General features: G+C 35.3%; 1 protein-coding gene across 2 annotated transcripts in view; it reads right to left on the reverse strand.

Moving 5' to 3' along the window:
- SLC30A9 (solute carrier family 30 member 9) overlaps positions 1 to 20,111 on the reverse strand; it is a 74,984-nt gene that overhangs the window by 20,784 nt on the left and 34,089 nt on the right. For both annotated transcript variants that reach the window (XM_081524341.1, XM_081524282.1), the window contains exons 8-12: positions 15,701 to 15,768; positions 13,311 to 13,413; positions 6,150 to 6,205; positions 3,815 to 3,950; positions 497 to 536 (exon numbers count right to left, since the gene is read on the reverse strand). In XM_081524341.1, the coding sequence (XP_081380467.1) occupies positions 497 to 536; positions 3,815 to 3,950; positions 6,150 to 6,205; positions 13,311 to 13,413; positions 15,701 to 15,768 (403 nt within the window). The remainder of the gene's footprint in view (positions 1 to 496; positions 537 to 3,814; positions 3,951 to 6,149; positions 6,206 to 13,310; positions 13,414 to 15,700; positions 15,769 to 20,111) is intronic.

Raw genomic sequence — 20,111 nt, forward strand, 5'->3', positions numbered from 1 at the left:
TACAAGACTGTCAAAGATGAAGGGATAATGCATAGAAAACGACAATGTTTCAGAAGTAAACATACTATAAGTAGAGCAGCAGATCAGGCAGTTTCATGCATGGCATTAGCACTTCTCTGTCATATTACTGCTATAGCTGAAACTTTCAAAAACTTAAAAATACTTGTACTGCAAAAAGGGACAGTCTTCCCTAGTTAACATTACTAAAGCTTGATTCTTAAAAACTCACTATATAGTTATGTTTTTATACTCCATTTCAAGTGTTCTGAGCATTATGATATGATACTTAAGAACAAAAAAGCTTTTCCAAATTTGGCCCCATCCATTACAGGAATCAACATAGTACATTATACAAAGAATTTCCTCCCTCAAAGGAGACAAAATTTTATTCCTATTTCTACAGTTTTCTTTAACCAAGAGAAATTATTATTAATAGCAAACTATAAAAATGGACTATAGATTATAAAGAATAACAAAATTCTGGGATAGTACGTACCTCCTTCAGATACTAATGATCCTGCTAAAATACAGTATGCCTAGGAAATAAATATTAAAATAAAGCCTAAGTTAATATTTTACTAAAGAATTACAACAGTCCATGCATAAGCTTAATGGATGGAAACATCAATTCAATCCTAATCAGATAAGGATTTTGATGGGAAATAGTTCAAACGAGGACAATGAGATACATGGTGTCTTCATAAGAAGAAACGAGTTAAAATTTGATGACCATCTCATTTTTTAATACCTGGAAGAGTAATATACACACACGTATATACACACACAGAGTAGAATGTTATACCATGATTTAAGGTAATTCATGATATAAAAGAATTATTACTTAATTGGTAAAAAAAAGTTTTTGAACTTCAAAATGAACACAAACATGGGAAATCTAGGGTTGTGGATACAGTAAGATCCACAACCATACCCAGTTAATTCTTAACTTTGTCTGGACGCCCAGTACTAAGAGAATTCTTTCTCAGTCCTGATTCAGATGGATCAGCAGTTATATACAGTAATCAATTTGGGGGAGGAAGATAATACCATTTTCCTTACAATGCCAGACACTCTTGAATTTAGATAAAGATATTAAGAAGCATCACTACGAACAAAGCTAGTGGAGGTGATGGAATTCCAGTTGAGCTATTTCAAATCCTAAAAGGTGATGCTGTGAAAGTGCTGCACTCAATATGTCAGCAAATTTGGAAAACTCAGCAGTGGCCAAAGGACTGGAAAAGGTCCATTTTCATCCCAACCCCAAAGAAAGGCAATGCCAAAGAATGCTCAAACTACCACACAATTGCACTCATCTCACATGGTAGGAAAGTAATGCTCAAAATTCTCCAAGCCAGGCTTCAGCAATACATGAACCATGAACATCCAGATCTTCAAGCTGGTTTTAGAAAAGGCAGAGGAACCAGAGATCAAATTGCCAACATCCGTTGGATCATCGAAAAAGCAAGAGAGTTCCAGAAAAACATCTATTTCTGCTTTATTGACTATGCTAAAGCCTTTGACTGTGTGGATCACAATAAACTGTGGAAAATTCTGAAAGAGATGGGCATACCAGACCACCTGATCTGCCTCTTGAGAAACCTGTGTGCAGGTGAGGAAGCAACAGTTAGAACTGGACATGGAACAACAGACTGGTTCCAAATAGGAAAAGGAGTCCGTCAAGGCTGTATATTGTCACCCTGCTTATTTAACTTATATGCAGAGTACATCATGAGAAACGCTGGGCTAGAAGCAGCACAAGCTGGAATCAAGATTGCTAGGAGAAATATCAATAACCTCAGATATGCAGATGACACCACCCTTATGGCAGAAAGTGAAGAAGAATTAAAGAGCCTCTTGATGAAAGTGAAAGAGGAGAGTGAAAAAGTTGGCTTAAAGCTCAACATTCAGAAAACTAACTAAGATCATGGCATCTGGTCCCATCACTTCATGGCAAACAGATGGGGAAACAGTGGAAACAGTGGCTGACTTTATTTTGGGGGGCTCCAAAATCACTGCAGATGGTGACTGCAGCCATGAAATTAAAAGACGCTTGCTCCTTGGAAGGAAAGTTATGACCAACCTAGACAGCTTATTAAAAAGCAGAGATATTACTTTGTCAACAAAGGTCCGTCTAGTCAAAGCCATGGTTTTTCCAGTAGTCATGTATGGATGTGAGAGTTGGACTATGAAGAAAGTGAAGTGTCGAAGAATTGATGCTTTTGAACCGTGGTGTTGGAGAAGACTCTTGAGAGTCCCTTGGACTGCAAGGATATCCAACCAGTCCATCCTAAAGGAGATCAGTCCTGGGTGTTCACTGGAAGGACTGATGTTGAAGCTGAAACTCCAATACTTTGGCCACCTCATGTGAAGAGCAGACTCATTTGAAAAGACCTTGATGCTGGGAAAGATTGAGGGCAGGAGGAGAAGGGGATAACAGAGGATGAGATGGTTGGATGGCATCACCGACTCGATGGACATGAGTTTGGATAAACTCTGGGAGTTGGTGATAGACAGGGAGGCCTGTCATGCTGCAGTTCATGGGGTCACAAAGAGTCAGACACAACTGAGCGACTGAACTGAACTATCAAGAACAGCTTTGTGCTTTAGTCCAAGACATACAGAAAAAAATAACAGATTTTTTAAAAAGTTTGATATGAAATTCAAATGAAAAATTTTATATGAAATTAAAAAATTCATATATACACTTTTCAGGACCCCAGCCTTCCCTGAAATAGAGGTTTAAAAATTTTGAACCCACTTCAACATTCTCCTCATTCTATGAAGGAAAGTGAGATTTCCCAAAGCTATGTGATTTGCCTGAGTATATGGAAAGAATATTGGAATAAGAACTAGAATACAGGTTTTCCTATCTCAATTTTAGGCTCCTTCCACTGAATCTTACTGGCGACACCAGCAGAAATAGTCTGGAACTACATCATGAGGTACAAAAGCTGACAGGGGTGCCACATGACCAATCTGCACTTGTCAAGGGAGCTATGGTCGCAGCTGCCAAGCAGGTTAATCTCCAAGAAGTTCCCGTGAGAAGAAAAAAGACAGCTTTAGGTATCTACAAAGGCCAGCGGATACCAGTGCAAGATGATGCTGGTGCCCGTAAAGTAGTACTTTTCTGTCCCCTATCTCTACCTTCAGTGCTGCCAGAGGCAACCTAGGGAGTAGGAGAGAAGAACAGAAGCCCATAGGTGAAAAAATACAGAAGGGAACCACACTCCCATTCTCCCAATGTAGGCTTCCTACCAGAATGTGGGAAAGAAGATGCTTTAAGAAAAATTCTAACACATGACTGTTACAAGGGAATGGATATTTTAACTACTGACAGATTATTCTTAGTACTAAAACTAAACAGAGGTCTTCTGGTCTTTCTGCTTTTAGTAACAGCAGAAATTAATAGAACTGTCCAAAATTTTAACCAAGGATGCAGGGCTTAGCGACTATACCTAAAGAGATACTCTTGCTCAACATCATTGAATCATATGGATTTAGAAGTCAGGTTCAGTCACATCCTAAAAAACACATACAGGTACGTAATCCTATATTACAGTCAAGAAGGTATATTTAGTCCCAATCTTTAACATTAATATAACAAAGGTATTCTGCTGCTGCTAAGTCACTTCAGTCGTGTCCGACTCTGTGCGACCCCACAGACGGCAGCCCACCAGGCTCCCCTGTCCCTGGGATTCTCCAGGCAAGAACACTGGAGTGGGTTGCCATTTCCTTCTCCGAAAGGTATTCTACTGTACTTAATTGTTATTTCATATTACTTTAAAACTGAGGGGGGAGGGAAGGAGAAAATTACCCATAGAAGAGATTCTATTGGTTGAGGATTGAGCAATCCCATGATTCCATGGTACCAAGATAATCCTGCACCCATCATGAAAATACCAACACCACTAATTAGTGAAGCAATATAGCGCATATTTGAAAATCCATACCTGAAAAATACAAAAAAATAGTTTACAAGAAATACAAATGATTTCCTTCCAAAATATGGGTTTTTTTAATAGCTCAATGAAAAAAAACCTCTTACAATATCAAGATGTTATAATTTTATAGTTAAGTAAAAGGTAAGTGCCAAACTCAAATCTAATCAGAAAATAACATATAAAGTGGAAAAAACTGAAAGATCTTTTGAACTATATAAAATTAAACTGAATCTGATTTAATTCAGGTATTTGCTAATCCCTCTTATAATTTGCTTTGATTTACTACAGTGACTTTACTCTTAAATACCACAAACACAGATAAAATTTATTTTTTAAATGTATTCAGATGTTTAATGAAGAGGATAACATTTCAATTTCCTTGTAATGAAGTTTCTAATTAAATACTGTCTTACATAATTTATATTACCTATAATTTGATGCTAGATACTTTTTGCTGATTCTGTAGAATTTAACACACAGTAACTCACTACTATTATTAAAAGACTAAGAGCTTCAGTTTTCTGGGTGTTTTGATGGCAATTCTTTTGTTAAATCTCAATTATTTTTTTAAGAGTCTTTGGTCAACATGTGCATTACTTTGTATTACTGTATGTACCAATAAAATAATGAGCAATAAATTTAAAAATATGAGATAATGTAAGAGGGAAAGACTCACTGATTGATACAAAAGTTTCTGGGAAATTTACCCCCCAATTCAAACATGGTACCCCTAGAGTAGATGCAAATTTAAACAAGAGTTCTTAATTTAAAAGGGCTTCCCAGGTGGCACAGTGGTAAAGGATCTGCCTATCGATACAGGAGATGCAAGAGACACAGGTTCAATACCTGGTTTGGGGAGATCTTCTGGAGTAGGATATGGTAACCTACTCCAGTATCCCTGCTTGGAATCTTATAAGCTTGATTTAGAAAAATTAACATTCTTCTAAAGTTTTCCCCACATAGACTATATATATTTAAGATAATTTAAGATCTAAAGTAAATAGCATTACTTTCATTTTATGTGTTTTCAAGGAATTTGTATATTCTTACTGAAATTTTTAATTATGTAATCTGCACTATCCAATATGTCACTAGCTACATAAGACTATTTAAATGTAAATTAAGTAAAACTAAATAAAATTTTAACATAATTCTTCAATTGCACCTGCCACATTTCCAATGCTCAACAGCCACATGTAGCTAGTGACTAGCATATTGAATAGATATACATAACTATTCCTATTATTATAGAAAATTCTATCAGGCAGCACTAAAATAGATTGTTGAAAATATCTTATGAAATCTACACACCTAAAAATTTTCAATTTTACCCTGTTCTAAAATTTTTGGTACATAAAACTGGTCAGAAAAAAAATTTTTTTTTACATAGTAAAATGTTGTAATCATATAATCATGTGTAATTAGCAGGCTTGAAAGCTAGTTGTTCCCTGTACAAGCTTACTGACAGTTATAGGATATTCAAAATATGCTATTATTTATAAGAAAACAGGAGTGTCTGGATTTCAAGATATATAAAGCACAGAGGCAGACTCCTGTACAGAAATAAAAGTATACTTCTTTTGCCTTAAGGCAAATTTGATTGCTCAAATTCTATTATTGAAGCTTGTTAAAAAAAGAAAAAAATACACGTAGAATCCAAAAATTTTACCTGGCTATATTAGTAGAAGCAGTAGCAAGTCTTTGTATCAAATAACTAATATAATTCAAAACAATATGTGCTAAAGAGCACATTTCTTTTAAAAATAAGTCATTTTGAAACATTAACAGAATACTATCTCCAAATGACAATAAGGGGATTAAAATACATTAAGCATGAATTTAATAGAAATTATCACTAAAATTTAAGAGTGGCCTATTAGTCCAAATGTGAAATATACATATTTCTTCTGACCAAATAAAACAACTCCAAGATCAAAATATGTGCTTTGTTATTAATTATCAAATACAAAGAGGACAAGATCTTTATGTTACATTACAAAGAATAAAAATAATTTGAACTCCATTTTCAAATTAGATCTTGAATTTACTTTGACAAAACAGTTGAAACCTGCGTTTTAGATACTACAGCAGAAGAAAGGACCAACTCTTTAACACAAAGATGCAGGTATATAAAACTTCAGGACATATCTATAATTCAACGACTTACTGCCAAAACAAATGAAAACATAATAAAGACAGAGTCCTTACGGATGAGTAGGATCTGGTGTCTGAACAGACTTACTGATGCCCAATGCTAGTAAGGCCTATGGAAGAAAAAAAAGTAAATAATCATTAGCAGGATAGGGAGTATAATGAGGTAAAGCCAATGTAGAGGGCACAACCTGACAACAACAAAGAAACACTTAACACATGTATGTCCAATAACCCAGCAATTCTGGTTTCTAGTACTTACCATAGAGACATAAAGACGAACAGAAAGGGGTTTAAAAAAAACTGCTTATAAAGATGAGAAATAAGAGAGCAACCTAAAACTTCTTCAATGAGGAATGGCAAAATATATCATGGTACAACCAAACAACAAATTTCCTCTACCTCAGTGTAAAAGAATAGAGTTGGGATAGAGCTCTCTATGCTGACGTGGTGAAAGCTCCAAGACATACCATTCAGTGAAAGGGAAAAAGGCAAGTTTAGAAACAGTATGTACAATACAAAAGAACTTGTGTTTTGTAGTTTTTGTAAACAACATGTAATGTAAAGCATAGGAAAAAGCCTGAAAGAACTCATGTTTAACCTCTGAGGAGAAAAGTAGGATTAGGGTGGCCTGTAACACCTAATTTTTTACAGGAAGAATAACTTGTATAAGCTGAACAAATAAAAGATTTAAGGAGTACAAATCGTGTATACACATGATACATTTGGGCTTCGCTGGTGGCTTGGAAGGTAAAGAATCTGCCTGCAATGTAGGAGACCTGGGTTTGATTTCTGGGTCGTGAAGATCCCCTGGAGAAAGGAACGGCTACTCACTCATTTTCTTGCCTGGAGAATTCCATGGGCAGAGGAACCTGGCAGGCTACAGATATGGGGTCGCAAAGAACCGGACATGACTGAGCGACTATTCTATTCTATGACACATTTACATTTTTAGTAAAGCTCCAAAACTATGTGCATGAAGTATACATATCAATGTATATACAGCAGTGACTATTTGGAGTGTGGAAGGAAGAAATAAAGATGGAAGACTAATTGCAACAAAAATTTTATTTTTTTAGGGAAAAAAAGTCATGACAAAAATGACAAAATTTTGCATGACAAAAATGCAAAAATGTCTTTTATACTGGTTACCATCTTTCTTTCCTCCCTTGCCTTCATCTTTTCTTCCTTTATTTCTGTTTATTTGATATTTTTGATCATATCTTTTGTTAAAAAAGACTGATTCACTGGAACTGCTCAGTATTATGTTTGCACTATCTTTTCTATTAATTTGATGTAAATTTAGAAATCTGAAAAAGATTAGCTTATTAAAATTATTTATCTAATCAAAATACAAAGCCTCTGAGTGAATATCCTATGTAATTTTATTCGACTAAGCTGGGGGTTTTCCATTTTTTCAGCATGGTATCAAACAGGTAAATTTTCAAGATAACTAAATTCTTCACAGTTGAGTGTTTCTCTGTAGGTTACCACGCATTTAATAGAAAACATTTTCTTTTGTAAAATATATGGAGATTATACCACCCTGAAAATGACTAAAACAAATAAATACCAGACTTAAGTTTTGATATTGGAAATTCTATCCTAAAAACAAAGAATACTACAATTTTTTTTTCTACTTGATTCCAAAGGAAAAGAGGGTCAAACTACCTAAAACAGATGATGGCTTTTCAATAAATTAAGAGAATGAGAGTAAATTAAGAACATATAATTTTAAAACTGGTATACTAAAATTGAAATACTCATTATCAATTCACACTATATATGTGTGTGTCTATAATGTTTACAAAATAGTCAATGAGTGTTCAATCATTTTTAAAAGACTTGCTGTTCAGGTTGGCTGTACTATGAAGTGTGAGATATCAGAAGTTCTATAAATTTAATATGGGCCGTATTTATTCTTATAAAAATAAGTTATCACTAATCCTGTTCTCCAAAGATTAAAGTCAAAGTTCTAGAACTTAATGTAAATGGAATCATGCAATTACTACTCTTTTGTATTTGCCATCTTTTATTTAACATACTGTTGGAGATGCATATATGCTGTTACAGATAAGAATTTCATTTTTTATTTTTATTGCCAGATAATATTCCATTGTATGAGTATACCACAATTTGTTTATTCCACTGTTGATGAACATTTGTGTTGATTCCAATTTTTTGTCCATTACAGCACCTTTGCTGCTGCTGCTACTAAGTTGCTTCAGTCGTGTCCAACTCTGTGCGACCCCATAGATGGCAGCCCACCAGGCTCCCCCGTCCCTGGGATTCTCCAGGAAAGAACACTGGAGTACAGTGCTATAAACATTCTTATACAAGTCTTTGTGGACCTTTGTTCCCATTTCTCTTGGTTAAATATTTAGGAGGGGAATTGCTGAGTCCAACAATAGACATATGTTTATAAGAAACTGACTAATTTAAGAGTGGTTAAAACATTTTACACTCCACCAGCAATATCTAAAGGGTTGGGTGTTCTACATCTTAACCCAACATTTGTCAGGCTTTTAAATTTTAATCATTATAGTCGATGTGTAGAGAGGTCCTATTTGGGTGTCAATATACATTTCCTGATGATGAATAGTGTTGAACACCTCCTTGTGTCCATCAACTACATTCATGTATCTTTGTGAAGTACCTTTTCAAATCTTCAGCCTTTTAAAAAAAATTAGATTTTCTTTTTAATACTGAGTTATAGCTGAAGCTCCAATACTCTGGCCACCTGATGCGAAGAGCTGACTCACTGGAAAAGATCCTGATGCTGGGAAACAGTAAAGGCAAAAGAAGAGGGCAGCAGCAGATCAGATGGTTGGATAGCATCACTGACTCAGTGGACATGAGTTGGTGAAGGACAGGGAAGCCTGGTGTGCTACAGTCCGTGGGGTCGCAAAGTCACACGTGACTCAGCAACTGAACAACAACAAAATAGAAGTTCTTTATTTATCCTGGATACGAGTCTTTTGTCAGATTATAAGCTTTACTAATATTTTCTCCCTATCTGCAACTTGCCTATTTATTGTCTTAAAAGTGTCCTTAGTAAGAGTTTTTGATTCTGATGAAGTTTTTCTTATTTTATGGTTCTATTTCTGTGTCCTGTTTAAGAAATCTCTCCTTACCCAAAGGCCTAGAAGATATTGTCCTAGGTTTTCTTCTAGTATTTTCATAGTTTGAGCTGATACTTTTGGGTCCACCTTAAATCTGACAGGCATGAAGGCATTTGTAGAAGTCAAGGTCCTTTGCTTTTTTATCCATGTGAATATCCAATTTTTCCCATACCATTTGTTGAAGAGTTTCTTTTCTTCACTAAACTGCTTTGGTGCCTTTGTCAAAAATCAACTATTTAACTGTTGGACCCTCTGTTCTCCTGATCTGTCAGTCCTTGTGCCAATACCTTGAAAGTGTTAGTTGTTCAGTCATGTCCAACTCTGCAATTCCATGGACTGTAGCCTGCCAGGCTCCTCTGCCCATAGAATTCTCCAGGCAAGAATTCTGGAGTGGGCAGCCATTTCCTTCTCCAGGGGATCTTCTCGACCTAGGGATGGAACCTGTCTCTCCTGATTGCAGGCATATTCTTATGGTCTGAGCTGCCAGGGAATTCCCTACTGTCTTAATTATTGTGCTCTGAAATAAGTCTTAAAATCCTCCAAAAATTTTTTTAGATTGCTCTGAATATTACAGGTTCTTTACATTTGCATATAAATTTTAGAATTTAATCAGTTTGTCAATTTCTACCAAAAAAAAAAGTCTGCTGGATTACATTAAATCTGTACATTAATTTAGGGAAATCAGACATATTAATGCAGTAATCCAATCCATGATCATGGTATCTCTATCCATTTCCTTCCTTAGGTCTTCTTCAACTTCCTCCAGTTATATTTTAAGTTTTCAGTGTTAAAGTCTTACACATCTTTTGTTAAATTTACTCCTATGTATTTAATATTATAAATGGAATTTATTAAAAATTTCATTCTCCATTTGTTTGCTGGTAGTAGAAATGCAATAGATTTTTATATATTAATCTTCTACTGATTTTGAATATTAAACTAACTTTGCATTCCTAGAATATTCACTTGATTATGATGTATTATAATTTTTGTATATTGCTAGATTCAATTTGATTATATCTAAAGGATATCTACATCTATGTTAATGAGAGATATGGGTCCATATTTTTTTCTCACAGTATTTTTAAGGTTTTAGATCCGGGTTAAGGTGGTCTTCCCTAGTGGCCTAGTGGTAAAGAATTCACCTGCCAATGCAGGAGACTGGACCCTGGGTCGGGAAGATCTCCTGCAGAAGGAAATGGCAACCCATTCCAGTATTCTCACCTGGAAAATCCCACGAACAGAGGAGCCTGGCAGGCCACAGTCCTTTGGGTTGCAGAAGAGTCAGATATAACTTAGCAATTAAACAACAAACAATCAGGGTCATCTAGTCTTATTAGAGGAAATGACAAGTGTTTCCTTCTCCTCTATATTTGAAAGTCTGTGTACTACTGGTTATGATTTCTTCCTTACATGTTTGATATAATTCTCTTGATAATGTCCCACATGTCTAAGGCTCCCTTCGTTTTTCTTTTTTTTTTAGTCTTTTTTCACTCTAGTGTTAGTATGAATGCTTTCTACAGTCATATGTTTACTTGAGTTTACTGATCATGCTTTCCACAAAGTCTAATCTGCTCTTAATTCTATACATTGGATTTTTCATACCAGATATATTTTTCAGCTCTAAAATTTCCATTTGGTTCTTCTATCTTCCACTTCTCTTCTCATCATATTCATATTTTCTTTTTGATACATAATATGAGTGCATCTTTAATAGCCATTTATCTTTGTATGCTAATTCTATCATATGTCAATTGAGTCTGTTTCTATTGACTAATTTTTCCCCTGGTTGAATGTGAAATTTTCTGCTTCCTGGTTGTCTAATACAAATTTTTTTAATTAGGTGCTGAACACCATGAACATTATACTGCATGTCTGGAATTTGTTGTTTTCCTTTTAGTAAGTGTAGGGCTTTTTTCTGGCAGGTAATTAAGTTACTTGCAAATCAGCATGATCCTCTAGAGTTTTGTTAGAAAGGTTCTAAAACTTTACAACTAAGATAATTTAGCCCTACTACCAAAGTCTAAGCCTTCTGTTGGCCTGGGTGATCAGTCAGGACTTTCAACCTTAGAATGTCAGAACTTAATCCAAGCCCTTTGTGAACTCCAGGGATTACTCAGGTTAATGTTCCCTGCTGGTTCTTTGCCTAGTCTCATGGTGCTTTATCCGACACATGTGTAACAAAACCTCAGCAAAGATTCAACTCGAGGAAAACCCTATATAGACTTCTGCAGCTTTTTGTCTGCATAGCTCCCTCCTCTGTGTAATCTGTCTTGTAATTTCTAGCCACTTCAGACTCACTGAACCCTAACTTCTACCTTCTCAACTCAATGATGGGTAACCCACCCTGCTCCACTATTCCAGAAGTGCCTCCAAGCAAAAAATCACAGAGATCATAGTGTTTAATTCACCTGTTCCCCTTCCTCAGGGACCACACTCTTGCAATGCTAATGTCCAATGTTTGAAAATATTGTTAAATATACTTTGTACACTTTTTTAGCTGTTTATAGCAAAAGACTAAGTCTAGTCCCCATGTATCCATCATGGCTGGAAACATAAGTTATGTACATATGTTCTGCAACTTGATTTTTCAGTCATATGGTTATTATTCCAGATCAATACATAGCTATCTACCACATGCTTTTATTTATCTATTGGCTGTGCCACATGGCATGTGGGATCTTGGTTCCCCAACCAGGGATCAAATCTGTGCCCCTTGCACTGAAAGCATGGAGTTTTAACCACTGGACTGCAATGCAAGTCCCCCTACCACATGCTTTTAAACCCCTAAATAGTATTTCAGAGTATGGACACTTAAAAATTGTCTTCAGTGTTTTAAGTTAACAACTAATACTAAAATTAATAATATGTACTATTTTTACATTTTAATTTTCTTATGTTCACATAAACTTAAAACAAAATAGGTACTGTGTGTTATGTATTTCTCTCTCACCCACCTCTCCCTCACTCAACAGGCAAAATATTATATAAATAGTAGTTATTAAGTAATTACTGAGTATAAAAATTTAAGAAAATGATTGTTAGTACTAATACCAAGTGTCTGTACTTTTTCCCTATCTTTAAAAAAAATTTTTTAAATATTTATTTATTTGGTTGTACCAGGTCTTAGGCACACTCGTGGGACCTCTGATCTTCTTTGTGGCATGTGGGATCTCTAGCTGCGATATGATAACTCTTAGTTGTGGCAAGCGGGATCTAGTTTCCTGACCAGGGATTGAACCTGAGCCCCACGCATTGGGAGTGTAGAGTCTCAGCCACTGGACCACCAGGGAAGTCCCTACTTTTTTCTTTACTTTTACAAAAGGTTTTCATCTATGTGACAGTGAGTTACATGAGTTCTCAGATTTAATTTCTATTAAAATTGCTCTCCCTGCTCCTTACCATTTTATTATTATTTTTAACTTTGTCTTAAATATTCTTACTGTATGTACCTGTGTCTTTTGTTATAAGTTCTCACAAATCATTCTTATATAATAGGAGGATAAACAAATAAAAACTAAAAAGGTTTTCTTTAACAGGCCACATTTTTTAAAATGTGAAATGATATACAAGTAGAAATGTTGTATTCTTAAAATAAGGCTTAGATTTGTAGTATTCAAAATTTGAATTAAAGGGAGTCTAAGAAGGTATTTTAATTTTATAAAAATTATTTTTCATTTGTAAATTCAAGGAAAAACTCAAAATACTAGTTTATTGTGAAAATCATTTTAACTCATCAATCACATGTGACTATTTTATATGTTTATTCAAACAAATCCACTGGCTCTTACAGTTATAAGAACTCATATTCTTAAATCAAATTTCTATTTAATGTAAGCATAACTTTTGCAAAAGCCTCTGCCCAAACACCTAGTATCTGATAATCTTATACTTCATTGTTAAAAGCTTTTAAAGCATAACAATCAGTTTTCAAATACTACGATCATACTTCTTTGTATGTCATCATTCAAAAGTAAAACATCTTTCATTTTTTCTTTTACAACCCAACTGTAGGAATCATTCAGTTTTTAAAACGTCAACTTTTAGACTAAAATCTCAGAAAATATTAAATTAACAAGAAAGTTTTTACCCTCACCTGGTTACAAGTATCAGATAAAGAGTGTATCGCTTCTGAAAACATGCTTGCTGAACCCGTATAAATCCAAGCAAGAAATTTGAAGAAGCAGTTTAATCCATTGCTAGGAGAGAAAGAAAAGATAATTTAGCACAGGTTTAGATAAAAATTCCCACCAAAAGCTTATTTATACATACATACACACAAGATTTTGTTCAAAGTAAATTAAAACAGATTTCTAGTTTACTATGCTTTAGGCAAGAGAGTACAAATTTGAAGACTATAGATTATGGTTTCACTAAATATTTAAATGAAAGAGGCAGGATATGTGCAAACAAATTACTTAAGTACATTTTAAGAACTGATGAGAAAAGAGGGTGTTCTACATTTGGACAAAATGGAATTAGAAACGAAATTATGTCTTAGGTAGGTGAAAGAGGATCGGCACGTGGTATCGTTCAGCAAGTCACTGTCAAAGACACAACATTGGTGAAGGTCAGGTTATTTAATTAGGCAGATGCTAGAGGTGAAAACAAAGCTAGATCAAGTAGTCTGGGTCATACTAGAAGATCATACATGCTAAAATAAACATGGTTATCTCCTGAGGAAGCTAGCTGTGCTCAGATTCTAACAGTAATAACTAGTATAATTTATCTCAGGCTCTATACTTAGTCACTTATTATGTTTTACTATAACTATTATACAAATATTAATAAGTAATAACATCCTCATTTTATAAATGAGGAAATGGAGGCAGGGGGCTTCCCCGGTGGTCCAGTGGCTGAGACTCTGCACTCCCAATGCAGGAGACCTGGGTTTGACCCCTGGTCAGGGAATCCTATATGCAGCAACTAAGAGTTTACATGCTGCGACTAAAAGGTCCCACTGCTGCAATAAAGATCCAGCGCAGCCAAATAAATAAATAAATAATTTTTAAGTAAATAAAAATAAATGAGGAGTTATACATCCCCTTCCAGCTACCCTTTTCTCCTCTCTTCTTCAAATAATTTCTTGAAAGAATTGTGTCTGCTCTTGCTGTCTTAGTTTTCCTCATTCTGTATTTGGTCTTCAATCCATTAAACAATGGCTTCACCACTAACACCTCATAAGATTGTTCTTAACAATATACCATTTCTTGCTATTAAATTCTTAAAAACATTTTTAATATTTTCTTTAATCTTATAGAAGCATTTGCCACTATCTTCTTAAAACATTGTCTTCTTTCATTTCTACCAGACTCCTGGTTTTCTTCCTACCTTTATCTTTACTCTTCCTCAGTCTCCTCTGCAGGCTTTTTTTTTTCTTCTACCAATTTCTTAAACGTGAGTATTCTTCAAGGCTTATTCAGGAGTGCTTTTCCTTCCTCATACATTATAATGTATATACATATACATTCTCCAGGTGATCTTAACTATTCCTATGGCTTTAATTATTACCTATATACTAATAATTCTCTATTCTTTATCTCTAATTCAGATCTCCTTCCTGAGCTTCAAACCAATATGTATTAACAATAATAACGATCAAGTACATACTATGTAACAGAAACTATGCTAAGCAGTTTACATACCCTACATCACATTCCTCCAATATAAAAAGCTTTAGCTGCTAATCCCACTTTACTGACAAAAACAATTATTTCTGTTGACCAGCTCTACTTGGGTGCCCTATAAATACCTCAGACTCAAAAAGGAACCCATTATTTTCTTTGTGCCCACCCGACTCTTCCTTCCAGTGTTCCTTTTTTCTCAACAATAGTACAATATCTATCCAATTGTCCAAGTCAGAAACCTGGGGACCATCACTAATCAGTCCTCCTAAATACTTTTTGAACCTAACCATGTCTGTCCAACCCTATTACCACTATCTGTGTTGTATTATTATACATGACTTTTAGTCTAGTGCCCCTCCAGTACTTGAAGATAAGAATTATGTATTTTACCTTTATGTTTTCAGACCACATCAAAATTCCTGACACATGTAGTATATGTATTTTAGAAATAAAAGCACAAACTAATGAACTACGAATTGATGCTCTTAAATAAACATCCTAAAATAGATTACTCAGTACAATAGATTAAAAGGTAGGCAAAATAATAGAGATCAAGAAGACAGAGGAGAAAAGAAAGAGGCAAAAGCATCAGTTATGTTCTACCAGGGTTAAATGGGAGAAAAATAAAGAGGGCAGATACTCTTCAGTAGTCATAATGCAGGTTGGTTTACTCTAAATGTAACTTTGCCCAACTTAATTTTTTAAAAAAGATTTCTATAAACACCAATGAAAATAGAAGAAAAATTTTCAGATAGCATCTAGATATTACCTTGATAGCAAGTAATAAATTTATACATTCATATATATACATTAAAAACAACATAATTCTATTTTTAAAAGTTTATTTTTCAGTACTTACATGCAAATGGCAACCATCACCACTTTCCCTGGCCCCTTTAAAAAAATTGATGCCGTTCTAGAGCGTGGCTATAAAAACAAAACAAAAACAAAAAAATCTCTAACATTTTCCAAAAAGGCACTATGACAATTATATGTGACTCTGATACACCAGAAAATATCTCCTCTATCGATGCCTCTTCACAACTAGATTTACTTATTTAATTCTTTTTCTCTAGACTTCCCTCTTTAAATTGTGGGAAGATGGAAATTGAAAGTGCCTGTAGGTCCTTTTCCAGAATGTTGTTTATTTCCTTGTAATTCATTTCCTGTCTACCCCAGAAAAATTCTGAGTTGGTTACATTAAAAAACGGAAATAAAGTGATAAAAATATATTGAACTGAAATAACCTAAAATTTTCCATTTCTTGAGCAACTTCTTAACTTTTAAAACAATAACAGCCAAAGCCAGTAAGTCTGTTGCCCTCATTTAACTCCTGAGTATTCTCCAAAGACTGAAGCCCTCAAATGATAACACTGTGTTTAATTCCAAAACTGAGCAAAACAAAAGGAAATCAAACAAGTAGAGAACATATTCAAGGAGAATATTTTTCTTCAATTAAATATTATTTGGCTACTCCTTGAATTTATACGTTCTGTGTTTCTTTTCCTTCTCTTTCCTCTCCCCAGAATGCTATCATATGTCACTGTAACCTCTCTAAGCTTTACTCATCTTCTTCCGTATCTGGCCAAGTGTTACCCTTCTATGTAAAGCCTTCCTTGATCCCCCAGAGAATACTCACACTGCTCCACATTTACTGTTGTACTTTACTTTTCTATTAAAGCAAGTCATGTAGTCTGCCTTACGTAATTTATTCAAGAAATATTTACTGTGCAAGTGCTACATACCTGGCACGGTTCTAGATGCCGGAGCACAAGAGTAAACAAAATAGAGTCCCTGCCTTCATAGATCTCACTGTCTAGCATAGGAAGAGGGAGAATAAATCTGTCATATCTGAGAGTGATAAATATAATAAAGAAACTAAGACAGAGACGGATAGAATAGTGTTAGGGGTATGACAGGGAGGGCTATTTTGATTAGAATACTAAGGGAAAGGAGTTCAGCGATGAGAAGGAAGCAACCATGAAAAATCTGGAAGAATGTTTTAGGCAGAGTATACAGCACATTCAAAGATTCTGACAGAAATGTTTTGTGTGAAGAAAGGATAAAAACAAGGCTGAAGCGGCATTAGGGGAGCAAAATGCTTTTCATTTTGCACTCTGATAATGCTTTGCAGTCAGGTCTGCAGGTTAGGGTTTAAAAAGCACCTACTAAGTTCCTATGGGCAACAGAGAAAAAGAGGGAGCTGCAAGCTTTAAAGTGATACATTTATAAAGTCTGACCATGGTTCCAGATTTCTAAGTTATGCCATTTACTGACAAACAAAAACCAGTGTGTGTGCATTTTACTACAATGAGAATATACCATACCCTTTGGCTAGTACAGGAAAAAAAAAATGAAATAGGAACAGTAGAAAATGAAAACATGCTACTTAAGGTAGAAGGTGAGAAAGACTTCTTTAGAAGAAAGTTTTGAAAATTTATGGAATAAACAAGACAGACAGGGAAGGAAAATGTGATTTTTAAACCATAACAGAATGTTATAATAAGGAAAAAGAGATTCACTGAGCTCAAATTGCTCTGAAAGAAGGTTGCAGAGAGAATTCCCTGGCAGTTCAGTGGTTAGGACTGGGCTCTTCCACTGCTGGAGTCCTGGAGAACTAAGATTATGAAAGCCTCATGGCACAGCCAAAAAAAAAAAAAAAAGAGAGAGAGAAAGAAAGTTGTAGAAAAGGTGAAAATGTATTGGTAATAATTAAGTCAGAAATAGCGACAAGGTCCAAGGAAATCTAGCAGCAAGAGAAGCAAAAGCTCAAAAAGCAACAGATCCATAATAGATCGATAGATAGATTTCAGAGGACTAGGAGGAAAATCAGCATAAAATACTCAAAGAGTTATAGGTGATTTCAAAGTGACCCTACCATTTCAATCCCAGGTGGCACAAGTGGTAAAGAATTCACTTGCCAATGCAGGAGATGCAAGAAACTTGGGTTCTATCTCCAGGTTGGGAAGATCCCCTGGAGTAGGAAGTGGCCACTCCAGTATGCTGAAAGACTATCCCAAGAAATTCAGAGAATTAGGATTAGAAGGAAAGGCACAAAAAAGTAGAAATATTATTAAAGGGAAAATGTATTAAAGGGGTAAGAAATAAGATATTGATTAGAGCACTGAGCATTGAGAGAGTGCTTATGCCAAACTTAAAACATAGTGAGTTCATATATTTCACTATTGGAGCTCCCATAAAATGAAGAATATAATAGAGAAGGAAGTGTCTGGATCAGAGAGAAAAAAGGATCCAAAGTAGGTCATTGAGAAGGAGGTTCAAGAGGGAGGGGATATGTTTATACATATGGCTGATTCACTCTGTTGTACAGCAGAAGCTGACACACTGCGAAGCAATCATACTCCAATAAAAAATAAATAATAAAAATACAAAAAAAAAAAGAAGGTATTTTTATTCCAGGAAACATGAATAATCCTGTTATGTTTTACAGAAGGAAACCAACCATCTTTAGTGAGAGTGAGTGTTCCTACGAGGAATATGGAAACAGGAAATTAAATACTAAAGTCTTATTCTATTACTATAAAAAAAAGTACAGTACCTGGAGAAGGGCATGGCAACCCACTCCAGTATTGTTGCCTGGAGAATTCCATGGACAGAAGAGCCTGGCAGGCTACAGTCCGTGGGGTCACAAAGAGTCGGACACAACTGAGCGACTAACACTTTAACATTCACTTTCTTGAACATAGCGCTGAGAATCAGATATTGGGATTGTCTGCCATGAATTTTCTGTGTGATCCTGAGCAAGTCATTTCCTCTCTGGATATAGTTTCCCTACATATAAACTAGAGAATTTTGAACAGTCCTTTCAATTTTAACTTTCTGTGAACCTAGGATAAAAACAGACTTTTATGACTATGAAGGCTTAGTACCTAGGAAGCATCTGTAAATTATTCTTCTAATGGAAAAAAAATTACTTACTGAGTAGGAAATAATCTTTCTTTAAAACCAGGTAACATAAACCACAGCAGGATCCTCTACGACCCACTTCCCAGAATATTGGAAATAAAAGCAAAAATAAACAAATGGGACCTAATTAAACTTAAGAGCTTTTGCACAACAAAGGAAACTATAAGCAAGGTGAAAAGACAGCCCTCAGAATGGGAGAAAATAATAGCAAATGAAGCAATGGACAAACAGTTAATCTCAAAAATATACAAGCAACTCCTGCAGCTGAAATCCAGAAAAATAAACGACCCAATCAAAAAGTGGGCCAAAGAACTAAACAGACATTTCTCCAAAGAAGACATACAGATGGCTAACAAACACATGAAAAGATGCTCAACATCACTTATTATCAGAGAAATGCAAATCAAAACCACAATGAGGTACCATTTCATGCCCGTCAGAATGGCTGCTATCCAGAAGACTACAAGCAATAAATGCTGGAAAGGGTGTGGAGAAAAGGGAACCCTCTTACACTGTTGGTGGGAATGCAAACTAGTACAGACACTATGGAGAACAGTGTGGAGATTCCTCAAAAAACTGGAAATAGAACTGCCATATGACCCAGCAATCCCACTGCTGGGCATACACACTGAGGAAACCAGACTTGAAAGAGACACGTGTACCCCAATGTTCATCGCAGCACTGTTTATAATAGCCAGGACATGGAAGCAGCCTAGATGCCCATCAGCAGACGAATGGATAAGGAAGCTGTGGTACATATACACAATGGAATATTACTCAGCCATTAAAAAGAATACATTCGAATCAGTTCTAATGAGGTGGATGGAACTGGAGCCTATTATACAGAGGGAAGTAAGCCAGAAAGAGAAACACCAATACAGTATACTAACACATATATATGGTATTTAGTCAATCGGTAAAGATAACTCTGTATGCGAGACATCAAGAGAGACACAGATAAATAGAACAGTATTATGGACTCTATGGGAGAGGGCGAGGGTGGGATGATATGGGAGAATGGCATGGAAGCATGTAAATTATCATATGTGAAACGAATCGCCAGTCCAGGTTCAATGCATGATACAGGGTGCTCGGGGCTGGTGAACCGGGATGACCCGGAGGGATGGGATGGGGAGGGAGGTGGAAGGGGGGTTCTGGAAGGGGAAAACATGTACACCCATGGTGGATTCATGTCAATATACGGCAAAACAAATACAATATTGTAAAGTTAAAAAATAGAAAATAAACTAATTAATAATAAAAAAAAAAGTACAGTAGAAATTTTATTCAAAATCTATAACATTTCAAGGCTGATGAGTATTAATCTTCAAAAGGGCTCTAAG

Source organism: Giraffa tippelskirchi, chromosome 1, assembly GCF_054371585.1.
Source record: "Giraffa tippelskirchi isolate mGirTip1 chromosome 1, T2T-mGirTip1v1.2.pri, whole genome shotgun sequence".
Taxonomy (NCBI): Eukaryota; Metazoa; Chordata; class Mammalia; order Artiodactyla; family Giraffidae; genus Giraffa; species Giraffa tippelskirchi.